This window comes from Micromesistius poutassou (genome assembly GCF_964030765.1).
Source record: "Micromesistius poutassou genome assembly, chromosome: 12".
NCBI classification, from domain to species: domain Eukaryota; kingdom Metazoa; phylum Chordata; class Actinopteri; order Gadiformes; family Gadidae; genus Micromesistius; species Micromesistius poutassou.
Window position 1 is genome coordinate 18,387,368 of NC_140282.1, and position 14,568 is coordinate 18,401,935.

Here is a 14,568-nt window from a genome sequence, read left to right on the forward strand (position 1 = left end):
TGTAACGTGACGGGTGTATGTGTGGTGTCTGTCTGTGACCCAAAGTCCAAATTTTGAGCCGGCTTACAGCAACAGAATTACGTTTGGGCAAGATATGGCCAAAAAACGGAGAGATCGGCGAGAGGCAGGGGTAGTGCCATCAGCGCACGAAGAACAACATGAGAAGATCGAGGAAGTGAATTTAACGAAAGGTAGATTGTGTTGGTTCATAATCCGCATCTGTCAACCATATTCCAGTTAGCTGAGATCGGCCTAGCGCAGTAGACCTGTCCTGTGTATATCATTTATTCTACAACAATAACACTAAAACGACCTAAAAAAGGAAATGATCTTAATCTATGTATGTCAATTTGAACAGTTTTTAAGTGTCTATTTATCTGGCTCTGACATGATCTGACATTAACCAGCTGACACCAGGGACGTGGTGGGTCCCTCACGTTACCACTAACCTTTCCTCATGAACGTTATTCTATTACAGTGTGCTCGGTGTCAGAGCCTCTTGGAGTATATCCAATTGAGCAGGAGCTTTCTCATCTTCCCATTGATAGTTTGCGTTTCCAACTCTTGTCTATTTGTATGAATCTTATTTGAATGATTTATTTATTTTAGTAATTTGACATCAATAGGCTGAACAGTCTTTTGTCTCAGCCCACGTTTATTGGAGCGTTGTTCAACAAGTTTTGATTCCTCAAGCCATATATTATAATTGTCGGTTCGCCTCTTTCCCCCACAGACACACCAAGTGCTCCAGGGGGTTCAGCTCGCATGTCTCTTCTGATCTTGCTATCTATCTTTACCTGTTCTGCCTCAGTCATGTACCTAGTGTACAGTTACTTCCCAGAGCTGAATGAGTAAGTTGTTTTCTCTACATTCCATTTGAAAAGGAACGCCTGTCTCGTGAGAAAGCGGAAACGTGTAATAGTATCTAGTTTGTTGTTTCGTGACATGGGTATCCTATTGTCATTTCATGCGAGTGTAAAATTCCTTGCGATCCATTTCATTTTACCTTCCCTATGAGAGTAGTCGAGAATGTATTATTAGTTATGGTTACGTTGATAATTTAGTCACTTCATATTGAACACTTGTGAGGATGATGATGATTTCACTTCATGTTTTTAGTAAATATGCATACACTCATTCTAAAAGGGGTTTATCCAGCCACTTTTAACTAAGCCAAAGCCTGCTCATTTTGCAATTTTACCTCTGGTCATTGTTAGCAGGACACCTAAACATTTTCACCATTGTTGTTTGACATACAGTGATGAAATGGAGAAAATCAAGATTCCCAAAGACATGGAGGACGCGAAAGCATTGGGTACTGTGCTGTCCAAATACAAGGACACCTACTACTCAGAGGTTTTGATGGCCTACTTCACCACTTATATCTTGTATCCTTTGAAGAAATGCATGCAACAAAACTATTTTTATGATTCTGTGATTCGAAAAGCATATTCACAGTTCATTGTTTAAATCTTTGTTTGGTTTTATTAGCCATAATGTTCGGCCTTTGCTGTGGAGTTATGCAATATGTCCACATACAGATCTTTTGGCAATAGTTGTAAGACAGGATATTTGTGGTAATTGGTGTATTGTGATTGTAGTTGCAATAACCAGAACACTGCCTTGACATAGTAATAGGCCTACATTTTCAGATTGAGTTGTAACTCTGTTTATATTCATTAAACTGTTGTCATTTATGTATTTCTTTAGTTTGTGATGCTTCCCTGCTTCTTTCCCTTGTGGTGGGGACACTTTAAACACTTTATTGAGTTTTGATGTTTGACATTTACCTTGACACATATGTCTCAGCCTTCAGACTTTTGCAATCCCAGGATCAATCTTTCTCAGTATCCTGTCTGGGTATCTCTATCCGTTTCCTCTGGCACTTTTCCTGGTCTGCTTGGTGAGTAAGAATCATTTATATAATCTATGATTTAAATATAAGAAGTTGTGCAAAGTACTTTTAAAGGGTAAATCTTTATTTTTTTTGTTTTAAATGCTATGAAATTGCATTATTCAACGACATTAATTAAATATGTCTTTGACCATAGCATAGTGCAGAAAACAGTACAAACACATACATGGACTGCCATTTAGTGTTTGAGGTTTTGTTTACTGCGACACCTTTTTTGGAATCAACTCAGTAAACAAAATTATCAACTGACATGTTTAAGACTTAAGGAAAACACAGCACAAAGTGTATGCTTCTTTGACAACATTTCCTGGTTCCAGACACAGTTCAAGTGCTGCAGTTGCAAATGTGAGACTAAATGTAATGTTGAAAAAATACGATCAATATTATAATTGACAAATATTGGGGTTTCAAAGTGAAAAATTATAAAATCACATCCCATAACTGATATATTATACAAATAAAAAGAGCAGGCCAGCCCATACCGCTCTCTTTCTATACCAGAATCTTACTATCCACGCTCCCAAAACCTTTCCCACAAACGCCACCGACACACAGTTTCACCAGCAGCTAGCGTGAACAGAACACTGTTACTCACTTATCTTAATTCTGAAAGTCTCCCGCTATACTAACTGGGAGGGGCTCAATCTAGCACTCTGCGACTTCAATACACAAACAGAGGAGTTCTTTGGTATAATACGTAACATTTTGCCATTCCAAATATCCCAAAACGTTAGGCCTATATTATGTATGTTGTTGAGTTGTGTACTCACAATATATTTTCAACAATGTTCAAAAACAGAAATCCGTTGTTTTATTCACAGTAACGGTCTGTTACATTTGGTTGCGTGTCAGTGACATCATATGCCCTTTACCCCCTTACTTCTGGGGAAACGCGCAAAAACTGTAATCCAGAAGGGACATTATTTATTAATATGATATTTCAATATCGATCTGGCTTACTACAATGTGCTTATCTGACGGGGTGGTCATGCCACCAAGCTAACGCAGCAATTCACACACAGACTTAACGGGTAATTTAAAATAAAAAAATCATCCATCCGAGAGATCATCGCGGGTCCACGATCGATTCCCCATACATTGACTATTATTGTTCTATCCAACTATAAAAAAAATGATCATAGAGCTGCGAACAATATGATGCAACACATTGTACTCACTCACACACTGACAACAAACCTTCTGTGAATAGCCCATCAATTCACATTTGCTTGCACACTCAATCAAAACTTGATCATGCGCAGGAGGAAGGATTGTGGTTGGCTTCTCCCCGCACAGAAGGTGGCTGGCTAAATTAATTGACCGTCTATCCGTAGTTCACAAATCAGTATTAGGGATGCAGGAATTACCAAAAAACTCGAATCGATCACGGTCAGAATGTCAACGAGGATTTGTGTACTCGTTTGTATGCTTTTTTTTTTGGTGTGAAAAAGTCAGTGATAGTTTCCACCAATGTACACGTATGATAAATCTGCTTAATCTGTCTTATTCTATGTGCATATCACCCACACCGGAGCCCCACTGGCCATGCAGTTCTTGAACTGCTCTTTACTGTAGTATGGTGGGATACAACTATAAACAGCGCTTTATTCCAATGGAAACATTTTGAAACGTGTTGTCATCTCTGGTTTAATTAAATTTTAGTTAGGCTATAGTTTAGGGAGGGGTAAGGGAGGGGTTGTAATTCGCTTATTGTGTATAAATATTGATCAAACGAGGGTTGCTGCTCGACGGTCTCCTGGGCAGGTATACACTGCTAGACACACGGGACTCATGCTGTGTTTCATAACCGGTGTGAAAGTTATGGAGTTGTTTTTAATTTGATGAAAAATCCCAGTGAGGAGTAATTAGTTATCGATGACGGTGTCTGATACAGTAGTAGAGAATGTGCGAGCAAGTACGATGATAAGTTACAGGATGTTGTATTTGCCACCATCAGTACCCTCCTAGTCAGCCACCCCAAGTAGAATCAAGTTCTTTGGGGGAAACACCGTAATATGAACGGTAACAATATGAAGTTACAACGACGTTCAACATGCTCTCAAAGTTACTTTGAGTATGATTGTGTGGAACACGGAATACAGCACTGGACTACCCCACATTTTATTATTATTATTTTTATATACTTTACTTTTGTTTTTCTTTTGTCCCTTCCCATTCACCCCCCCACCCTCCAAGGTTAACACACACATATAATCATGTACGCATACATACATACAATTCATTCTACAGTTATACTTTGAAATATTCCACAACTCTCAGGTGCTCCCTATTTAAGTTCCATTCATGTCTGCATGTACAAAGAAGACAAATAAATAATAATAATAATAATAATTTAAAAAAAGAAAATACTGGGAGCATGATTGATCATTCTAGATTGTTAATACATGAATACTAGTTAAGTTAATAATATGTGGGGTAGATAACATGATAGATTAACTACAGTTGTAGAGGGTAGTCGATTCATGTAAGTTTGAATAAAATGACATGACCTGAATAAACATGAATACAACTTTCATACATCCTCGCCTGTGAACATGATTTCTGCCTCAGTCACGTCAGATCGATTTTCATCACTGGCAACGGTGACAACCGCAACCTCACTAAACATTATATATGTAGTAGTAGTTAGTTTATTATTGTCCTTTTCATTCTTTCCTAGTGCTCTGGACTGGGTGCCTCCTTCTGTTATATGTTGTCCTATCTTGTGGGCAGACCAGTGGTCTACAGATATCTTTCAGAGAGAGCTAAGAAATGGTCTCAGCAGGTAACTCAACACGTTCTTTCCTTATCCTGTTTACATTAATGCATGCTGAGTTTAGGTTAAAAAAGGGCTGATTGTGAGTGTCTTTTCATTGGCAGGTTGACAAGCACAGAAAACATTTGATCAATTACATAATTTTCCTGAGGATAACCCCTTTCCTACCAAACTGGTTCATCAACATCACCTCGCCGGTCATCAATGTACCCTTGGGTGTTTTCTTCCTTGGTACATTCCTCGGTAAGGCTACAATATATAATTCTTAGCTTTGTTTTAGCATTCTGTATTCTGCACACATTTAGAATGTTCTCCTTCAACTTTTTTTAATTGTAATGTGTCATTGAAGCATTGAGAGGAAATGGAAGTTAATTTGTAAGCGGCGTGTACTTTTTTGTTGCACCACCAGGAGTGGCGCCACCGTCATTTGTCGCAATCAACGCGGGCACCACCCTGTACAAACTGACGACCGCCGGCGAGGCCGTGTCCTGGAACTCTCTAGCGGTGCTGGGGGTGCTGGCCGTGCTCTCCATACTGCCCGTTTGCTTTCAGAAGAAACTGCAGGAGAAGCTAGAGTAGAGCATCTCGTTCAGCTTTGCCTGCCTGGTTGCCAGAAACGGCAGTCCTGAGCAGTCCCCTCAATTTGCTGCCTCTGCCCTCCTTCTCCTCCTCCGTCGCTCGGTCTGCTGGGAGGTACAACTCATGATCTCTGGCACAGAGAGCACTCCTGAAAACGGCATGCCTTGATGGGTTCCTTGTGACTTTGGCTCGAGAACCCCGAGCTTGTGCTTGGTTTTGTTTTTGTATTTATAGTTGAAATTGTGGCACATCCTTTTAACACATTTGGTTTTAATGAGTTGAAGAAGCATTATTTGTAATAAAAGGGTTTTCAAGTAGCGATATCCTTACACTGGGACACTGTTTGTGTCCCAGTGTACGGGTATTGCAGTTGTCAATGGCTCTACTGCCTTACATTGTGTGTTTCCATCTGTTGGAATTCCTCTTCATTCTGCAGTAATGGATTTTGTTACTGCAGAAAGCATGTTGCTTGCCTTTTTGATTTTAAATAAAAGATGAAAGGGACTTGATATAACATTCAAGGTTGATTACAATTATTTCTATATGTTTGGAAAATGTTATTTTGGCAGCAACATGAGAAGGTTATTTAGGTATTTAGTATCCACGCAACACTCCCTTCAAACTGTCAATGACATGTCAATATTATTTCATGGCATCTTAGCCAACGTATCCTCAGAAGCAATAATTGGCACACTTCTTTGAAATGTCATTTTTAGTTGAAGAAAAGTGTTTACTGCAAATTTTGGCTTTTAGTTATTTAAGTCTTTAGTTTTTAGTTTAGCTTTATGGTCCAACAGGGGGGTTCAACTATAGATTGTTTAACTACATACCATTTAGATTAACATCTATTTATTCAGATGAAAGTCTCGTAGCCAATTTCAAATATTACACTTGGGGTGCAAATCTTTTATATTTATAGCTTTTTCTTTACCCGCAGCAGTTGGGCAATTAAAAACACTCCCACCCACCACGACTTGCATAAGTGATGTATCTCATTACGTCTACAACTTTGAGCGGTCGAAGCATATCTAAACTGGGGATCTTGGGACGCAATCCACTCTGGAATAGCTGTAATAATAATTCAAAATGGTGCACAGTGTGGTAGAGAAACAATTCATGGGCTATGATTCATGCATAACACTGGAATTAAACTTTGCTGTTTAACATTATTATTCAAATGGTGTGTGTGTGGTGGATGAGTAGAGTTCTTAAGCATGATTGGGATTTGTGTATGTATCCAAGCCATGCCATGCCTTGATTTGTCCGTCTTCTAACTTAGGAAGAATTGTATGTATCAGATGTTGAGAATTCTTAATTATTTTTTTTCCTTGTTGGTCAACTTTTAGAATTTGTATGGTAAATATGTTGTGTTTCTCAATGATCCAAGGGGATTACTGGAGCTGATGCAGATATTTCAATATTTACTTGATATTTGATGACTCAACATTTGTATTGGTAGATTACTTGTTTGTTAATGTGTTGATTTTCTAATTATGTTTTAAACCACCAGGTTTTTGTTTCTTATTTATAAGCTAATATTCTGAAATAAATGTTTATGTATTAACGCTCATGCAATATTTGTACCTCAGGCATTTTTTTATCAAATACTTTATCATGGAAAGTATATTTGAAAGGTAGCTTCTTGTGCATATATGCATGGGATATTACTTTTCACATGTGCAATCACACATACATACTTGTTTTTACACTTACTGTCCATCCTTCTAAACATTTGATTTTGCAGCTGATTACTGTGACAAATTGACTTGTACAACCAGTTTTATTTTTTTTAAATTATATTGAGTATTTATATTCAAATTGTAAAATAATAAACATTATGTACAAGGGAATACTTGCCTTTTCAATGCTGAGCAGAACCATACCTCCTTATAATTAACACCTATAAAGCTAACCTCATTGTGAAGATTTTTGGAAACAAGTCATTAACTGCTGCAGATCAGTGGCGTATAAAGTGGGATGTGTGTTTACAAAAACGTATTGCCTTTATGTAATGAAATACGATTTAATTGTTGTATATATTAGCTCAGCAATTGATAAATATGTGTGAAGCATCTTATCAGTTCACTTTCCAAAAAGCAGGATTACCCTCCTACATCGAAAGCATCTTACTAGCCAACATAGGGCATGGTCACTACACACACAGTAAACATAACATGAACTGAGATTATCCTAGAGTTCAATACAACAAGGAAACCATATACACCTCAGATTCAAGACCAGATAGCAATTAATGAGACTGTAGTCTCATTAGTCTCTATACTGTCTTTTAACTCAAATAGAGCTTCCATTTCTAAATTTCCTATCACTATTATACCCTTTAGTTTCTATAGGCCGAACAATAGTGGCTTAAGTACATTGATACCAGTGTTCCCTGTGAGATATGTTGAGGAGAAATGTTATATGTTATATGAAAAATTATAATGTAATATATTTTGTTATTACATAACATATTACGTTACATATTATATACTGTATATTCAAAACATGTGTTGGACTACTCTTTATCTAACAACGATATTCAAGAACTTTACCGTGTTTAAATACCCATTCAGCCTCACATGCCTATGGGAAGCTTTAGCACCATCTAGTGATGAAATAATATATTGATTATTAATTTATTTTAAGAACTGTCAATATGACAATGATCAATCAATCTCAATATTTGTCTATAGCTAACTTATTTGAATTACCTTACTTACTTCCACAAATTACAGTTATTCAAAATATATATTTAAAACAACTAATACAACTACATATACTACAAATATGTCCTTTGATCTTAAAAAAAAGACTATAACATGGAATACCTTAATTTAATACACTTTCTCAATGTAATTGTATGTGATATGATAGAATATAACATAGAATAGGCCATGTTTACAGACAATCAGTCGGTGAGTGGATAATAAAATATAATAAAGGCCTCATAGAATAGAATAGTATGGAATGTGATTCTGAGTAGGTAGAAAACCAAATAGAATATAATTGAATAGCATACTTTGAGCTGATCAAACGTGAGTGTAGAATAAATTATACTATTATAACCACTTAATATTAATATTAAGTGGTGGGTATGGAATGTGAATCTGACTAGTAGAGCAACAATATAATATAATATAATATTACAGAATAGAATAGATTATAATATAACAGAATAGAGCGTTATAGAATGTTACTAGAGTAGTAGGCCACCAATAATACACAATGCAATAGCATAGAACAGACAATTAGTGTCATTTTACCCTCCAGATGTATTTATCAAGTGACCAAATTCGTAGGCCTATATATATATATATATATATATATATATATATATATATATATACATAAGGCAATATATAACGTAATAACGTCATCTCTTTGGGCCACTAGCACATTCCCAGTGCTCACACCAGAGATTAACAGGGAGGTGTTGACCGTAATGTCAGCGGGTGAAGGCACACCAACACATCTGTCGTGCTGCTGCTGGTGGACCACAATGCATCACGACGACTGCTACTCTCTGACTTCCGAGCTTCGTTCGTTCGCAGTAAGCAGCATCTACACAGTGATGATGGCTGGGGGAAATCACAGCGCTAGCGTTTAATATGCGCCTTATCGAGAGCTTAAGGTTAAGGGTGCCACCGGAGGACCAGTCGCAAAATGACCACCGGCTTCAGCTCGAGTTCCTGTCGGTTCGCAGACTATTTCGTGATCTGCGGACTCGACACCGAGAGCGGGCTGGAACCAGACGAACTGTCCGGTGAGTAACGTTAGCTGCGAGGGGGGGGGGGGGACACCGAAACGATGCTCGGGAACGATACCGATGATGGGTGGCTCTTTCCGTGTTGTCATTTAAACGGTGTGTCGAGTTTGCTTTCGTGATCGTTTCGTTGTCAAACACGTTATACAATGCGCACAGGGCCCACGTCTTTACACCGCCTGTGTTTGTTGTATGCTAGTGTGGGGCAGAGCGGATTAACTGCTAGCCTCGGTGCGCTTTAACGCACAACTGTCCGAAGATTCAGATGCCGCTTTACACTCGTTCGCCATTGTTTTCCAAGCAGTTCATTTGTTCCAACATACACTCTAGTAATCACGCTATTATGAGACGAAAAGTACCCGGGCTCGTTAGAAAGGTAAACGTCTCTAGGGCTGCATATAAACAACAACTCTCATTCTGTGGGGCTGCTGCTGCGCATTCGATGGTCGGTCTGCTGCAAAACGCGTCCGTCCCTCCGTACGAATGCATTGCCTACTACCTAATAAAAGCGTATTTTAGGTAATTGAACTGATATTATAATTAAGTAATTGTTTATCACGTGTTAACGTGTAGCCAAATCATATTTGGTTGTCAAAATTTAAAAAAAAAGGTTGTTTATTGTGTACTGATTTAGTCATGAACATTTGCCTGCTCATTATATTGGGACTATCCAGCGTTTACTGAAGATATTATATCTGAATACGTTTTACTTTGTTAATCAATGTAGATGACGAAAGGACATCTGTGAAATGTAGTGATGTAGACATTGTGGATGGCGTATTCACCCTTGACACACTAGTGACATGTTATAGTGTATTACATGTTATAGTGGCCTCGTACATCTGGAACCAACCTGTGTCCGAGTGGACAGTTACCGGATGCAGCGAAAGCCAATTCAATCAGGCCACTGCAATTGGTTGGGAGGTAGCCTACACCATGTACGTGGCTACTTTAACTAAAACAAATAAAGAATGATATTGTAAATAAATAAACTTGGACAGGGCATTATCATTGGTTAAATATCAAAGTTTCGCTTTATTCATTATTAGTGCACACAAAATATTTCCTTTTTTGTTGAGGAGATTGTTATTTATTTTGTAACATCGAAAGTTAATGCTAATAGGCTACCCCAACACTTTTGTTCAAGAGAACAGAAACAAGAAACAGGTTTAGCAACATATTTCTATGTTAAGTACAATGCTGTTTTGCTAAGTCAGTATTAGTAGGTTTTATATAGGTTTTTATATATTAACTAAACTATTTAAACAGTATTAGGCTAAGATGTTTGTGGATGTATTCAACGCTTCTGCTTAAAAAAACGAAATGGCTTAATACAGGCTCTTTCATCTAAGAGTAACTAACACTGTATTAACATTAACAAGTAATTAAAATAGCCTACTGTTGGCAGTGTTGTGTGTGTGAGAGCCACATTATGTGTAGGCCTAACTTTAAATGGTAGAGCTGGATTGCAAATAAGGCTATACCTGTTTTACAAAGGAGTGAAGAAGGTTGGTTTGTTGCAAAGGTCCCACTAACAAGACACAAATCCATCATTTGCTTTTTTATATGTTTTAATGTTTTAATACTCCTCCTAAGTCTTCTATTAGGATATTAGTCATCTTTAGAAATCTTATTCTAGCCAAATTGAACCAGCAAACTTGTAATAATGCAGTCATTACATGTTCCTTGTCTTATCACTGATAATGGATTTTCCTTTTGAGCTAAGCATGGAGACGGTGTGCCCAAAATAATATCTGTTGAACCTTATTATTGGATCTAAAAATCACCATGGATCCAAATGTTTCATCTTATAGTATGTACTTATTATTTTTTATTATTATGTGAGATCAAAAACATTATTAATTGCCAGTTGTTTATGGAGGAGCTTTGATGATGATACTGAGATAAGTAACTATCACATTATGTTAAAGAATGTATGTATGTTTTAAATGCAGCCGTATAGGAAGTGTTTTTTTTTTTTTCACCAAAGGAAGTGGTCTTTGATGCAGAAACAAACATCACTATGTACAACCTTTAGGCCAACTCAACAATCTGCTATGTACAATATTCCAGTTTTCACAACCCCTATAATCAATAATTAATGGGTTTTTTTACACTGTAGATGTGGATCTGAAAACCTATTCCCCAACACTAAACATCAACACTCCATAGACTTCATAGGTTAAGCTGAAAAAAATCAGAAAAGCAGAAAATATCTGATTAGAGCACAAGCTGGTTCTGCATACAAACTCCCGGTCATAACACAAGTTATTGAACGGAAGTAAAGCCCCCACATGCTTTATCTTCATTGTGCTTGCTGGTCGAGGGAGGCGGTTTAGGGTTTCTGCATAGTAACAAAAAAAGAATGAACGCAATGACGCAGTCAGGCCCCTTATTACAGTTTCAGTTTGCCTGTCCATTTCTCGTTGGCTCTGCAGGGGAATTTATTCTGCTGTGAAGGAGTTCCCATCACACAGTTTTTTCCATAGAAGAGGAACTAGAGCAGATTCATTTAGAAAGTGGTCACAATGAAGGTAAATGCATTTGTAGGTCACATAAAGCCAGCCTCGGTGTGTAAAAGTAATACCTAGAAACCAGATCAGTGAATTAGGGGTTTGTCACATTCTATTCCGTTCAGCAGAAATCCTCCCAGCAGGTCTATTGTTGGTCATCATAGTTTGTTAGGGTCCCTAGATTGCTTGATAGGGACCCTTTAGAGATTGATATGACCTTTATATGTGGTGGTATTTTTATTTGTTATATGGTATGGTTATAAGTGGCCAAAATCAGGATAAGAAAATCTGGATCTGGATTTGTGCTGTTCACATTGTTCTGAAATCGGATTTGGGCCACTTTAGCTTTCAGTGTGAAAAAGGTGTGGTATTGCTCAGCTTTAAGACGGCAGTCGTGGAAAAAATCGAGGAAAGAGTGTATTGGGATTCTTGCCTCAGCAATACGCGATTTTCAAAAATATAAATAAAAAATGTAAGCCAGAAATGTCAATGTAATCTCAGTGGAAATGTTCGGATTCGCTGGATTCACAACCAGGTAAATTTCGGTTTAGCCACTTTCATGTAACAAACAATTAAGGATACTGAAAGACCTGTAGAACCCAAAACCCAGTGTTAAACCCATACGATAAACCACACAAAAATAAATAGCACAAAAGGTCATAACATTGTGTCAACATTTTTACAGAATCACAATTATTTATCAAAATTGCAACATATATTGTTTTGTCACTCTTTTTAATATCATATGATGGATCTAGGCTGCTCGTCAAATCAAAAGGGAGCCGATGGGAGATAGTCTAGTCGAACAAGGGTTAGCAGAAGACAAGTTAATGCACAATGATCTAAACAAATAATAGCTTTTTTTTCTAAGGCAGGAAAAACTCTATTCTCTCTTCTCTCTAGCCTCGTTGTTGTGGGTTGCTTTCTTAGGAGGGTGTCAGAACTGGAGGTGGCTTCTGGAACACAAAATGAGCAAGGAGGAAAAAAAAACAAGTAATATCCAAATCCTTAAGATGTTGTATCTGACCTGTCTGTTCCTTGTTTTAATGTCATTTGCCTATGAAGAACATCAAACAGGAGCAAAATGAGTACTCAAATAAATGTTAATGTAATCAAATTTATATTTTCAAGGAAATCCCAACGTTTATTGCAATAAACTCGGAAATTGCTAGTTATGATCAAAATGTATGTCAGTTTTCACAAATACTGGCATGTAGGTCATTAGCAATGTTACACTCTGTATGCATACTAGCATATGAGGTTCATATAGGGAGTTAATTGGATGACACGATTCTACTCCTTATCTGCCTCATGAGGTTGTGGGGAATGGTCATGCTCAAACCAGCTCAACGTGACTAGCTATTACCATTGACGGGAAAGACAAGAGGATTGTAGGAGACATCACCTGCCCTTATTATGTCACCATCATTGAGTCACAGCATGCCGCGACACAACCAGCTTAAACAGGACGATAAGCCCTGCCTGTTCTCCAGTGCAATGGCATCCTTAAGTGAACACATTAGAAGGCGTGGCACCAGCTGAGAAACCATATTGGGTCCTTTGATTTCCCCAGGAAAGACAAGGGGGATCATGAGGATTTCACACTTGGGCTTAATCGGGTGTGTCGGATTGCAGTGTGACAGCGGGGGCGAAGCAAGCCCAGTGAGAACATGCCTTTCTCGTCCGTGCTAACTATTTGTGTTTTATTATTTGTGTCTTGGGTGTGGTATTGATGATGAAGGGGAAGCACTCATCTTATGATCTCTGAATGTGACCACATTTACCCTGTAGACTTGATCCCTGTGTTGTAATTGTGATGTGTAACTTTTGTGTGCGTTTTTTTGTTTTCAATTAAATGGTTTTGCTGTTTTCAATAACATAATTTCCTTATATATTAGTCTGAAATGTTAAATTGAAAAGGACAATGAATTGAAAAGTGTTAAATGTTACGTTTACAATGGTACACCTCAATGGTTAGTGTCTCTAAAGAAGAGTTCCAGAAGTGATTCAGAAATCAGAAAATCTAACATCAGACCTTATAGGATCTTCACAGAATACGTAAACAAACACAATATGCCTGATGTCACTTGCCATAGTTTGCATGGAGAGTGATTTCACATAGCACAATTAAAGCCAATCTGCATTTTTGAATAGCCAAATTATCAAAGTTCTTGATACTGCCTTAAAGGGGAACTGTCATGCTCAGCTATTTTCTATCGAGTACTGTTTATTACGCGCGATGTGAAAAAACGGCGGCAATAAACACGGCAATGTTTCCACAACAATAAAAAACGCAGAGAAGTCGGGCAATTGACATAATTTGTTCAGGATTTGTGTTTCCCGTTGTTCTGATCCTGAGAATGTATTTTGTTCAACGCGCGCGTGGAGTAATACTCTCTCTTGACGGAACCCCTTTAATACTGTCTGTATCAAAAACAGCACTTGACTAACCTACCCTTCAGGTTTCTGTCGGTCTCAAAGGGCAAAGTCAACACATCTGACTACTCTCTGTTTTGCAACCAGGGCTCGGAACAAAAAATGTTTATTTGATTTCAAGCACACCTGCTGAGAAGCGGTGCACTAACCTTCCAGGGACAACCTTTCATTAATACTATTGTTTTATCTGTTGTTTAGCTTTATGCCAGTATATAGAGGCTACTAAATTCAGAGATGGGGCCAGAGGAAACTTGGCGAGTGCAGAAGAAGGTAACCCCTCCCCCTCCCCCATTGCTCCCCCCCCCCAATCTCTGCACAACCCCTCCTTATGAAACTTGGCTCAGCTTTTACCCTTCAACTTTAAATTTGACACACACCCTTCTTCAATGGCACCCCGCGGCTTTTGTACTTAAACATTTTGAGTTTTCACGACTCCGCAATTCTGCTCCGGTGTGGGAACAAGCCCTTTCCTCTCTTGCGCTCCAAATTGATTTTCCTCCTCTTCTGCCGTTGACCCCGCCTGCCTGTACCCCCCCCCGCCCCGCCCCCCCCCCCCCCCTCCCCCCCCCTCCCATCTTCTAGCAGC

General features: G+C 38.3%; 2 protein-coding genes across 6 annotated transcripts in view; both read left to right on the top strand.

Moving 5' to 3' along the window:
* Positions 1-16: 16 nt before the first annotated feature.
* Positions 17-7,120, top strand: tmem41b (transmembrane protein 41B). The gene is made up of 7 exons (XM_084476107.1): positions 17-191; positions 734-851; positions 1,260-1,388; positions 1,810-1,903; positions 4,596-4,700; positions 4,796-4,934; positions 5,101-7,120. The coding sequence occupies exons 1-7, from the start codon at positions 95-97 to the stop codon at positions 5,268-5,270; spliced, it is 852 nt and encodes a 283-aa protein (XP_084332233.1). The 5' UTR covers positions 17-94; the 3' UTR covers positions 5,271-7,120.
* A 1,710-nt stretch (positions 7,121-8,830) lies between these two features.
* dennd5a (DENN/MADD domain containing 5A) overlaps positions 8,831-14,568 on the top strand; it is a 31,818-nt gene continuing 26,080 nt past the window's right edge. For 3 of the 5 annotated variants that reach the window (XM_084476575.1, XM_084476578.1, XM_084476577.1), the window contains exons 1-2: positions 8,831-9,033; positions 14,181-14,252. In XM_084476575.1, the coding sequence (XP_084332701.1) occupies positions 8,934-9,033; positions 14,181-14,252 (172 nt within the window). In that variant the 5' untranslated portion in view covers positions 8,831-8,933. The remainder of the gene's footprint in view (positions 9,034-14,180; positions 14,253-14,568) is intronic. The other 2 variants (XM_084476576.1, XM_084476579.1) reach the window with 1 other exon arrangement.

Excerpts from the sequence above, each read along its gene's own strand:
- tmem41b (XM_084476107.1), top strand. The coding sequence starts at position 95 with ATGGCCAAAAAACGGAGAGATCGGCGAGAGGCAGGGGTAGTGCCATCA. Across the intron at positions 1,389-1,809 it reads TACTTCACCACTTATATCTT|CCTTCAGACTTTTGCAATCC; the intron begins GTATCCTTTGAA and ends CATATGTCTCAG. Across the intron at positions 1,904-4,595 it reads CACTTTTCCTGGTCTGCTTG|TGCTCTGGACTGGGTGCCTC; the intron begins GTGAGTAAGAAT and ends ATTCTTTCCTAG.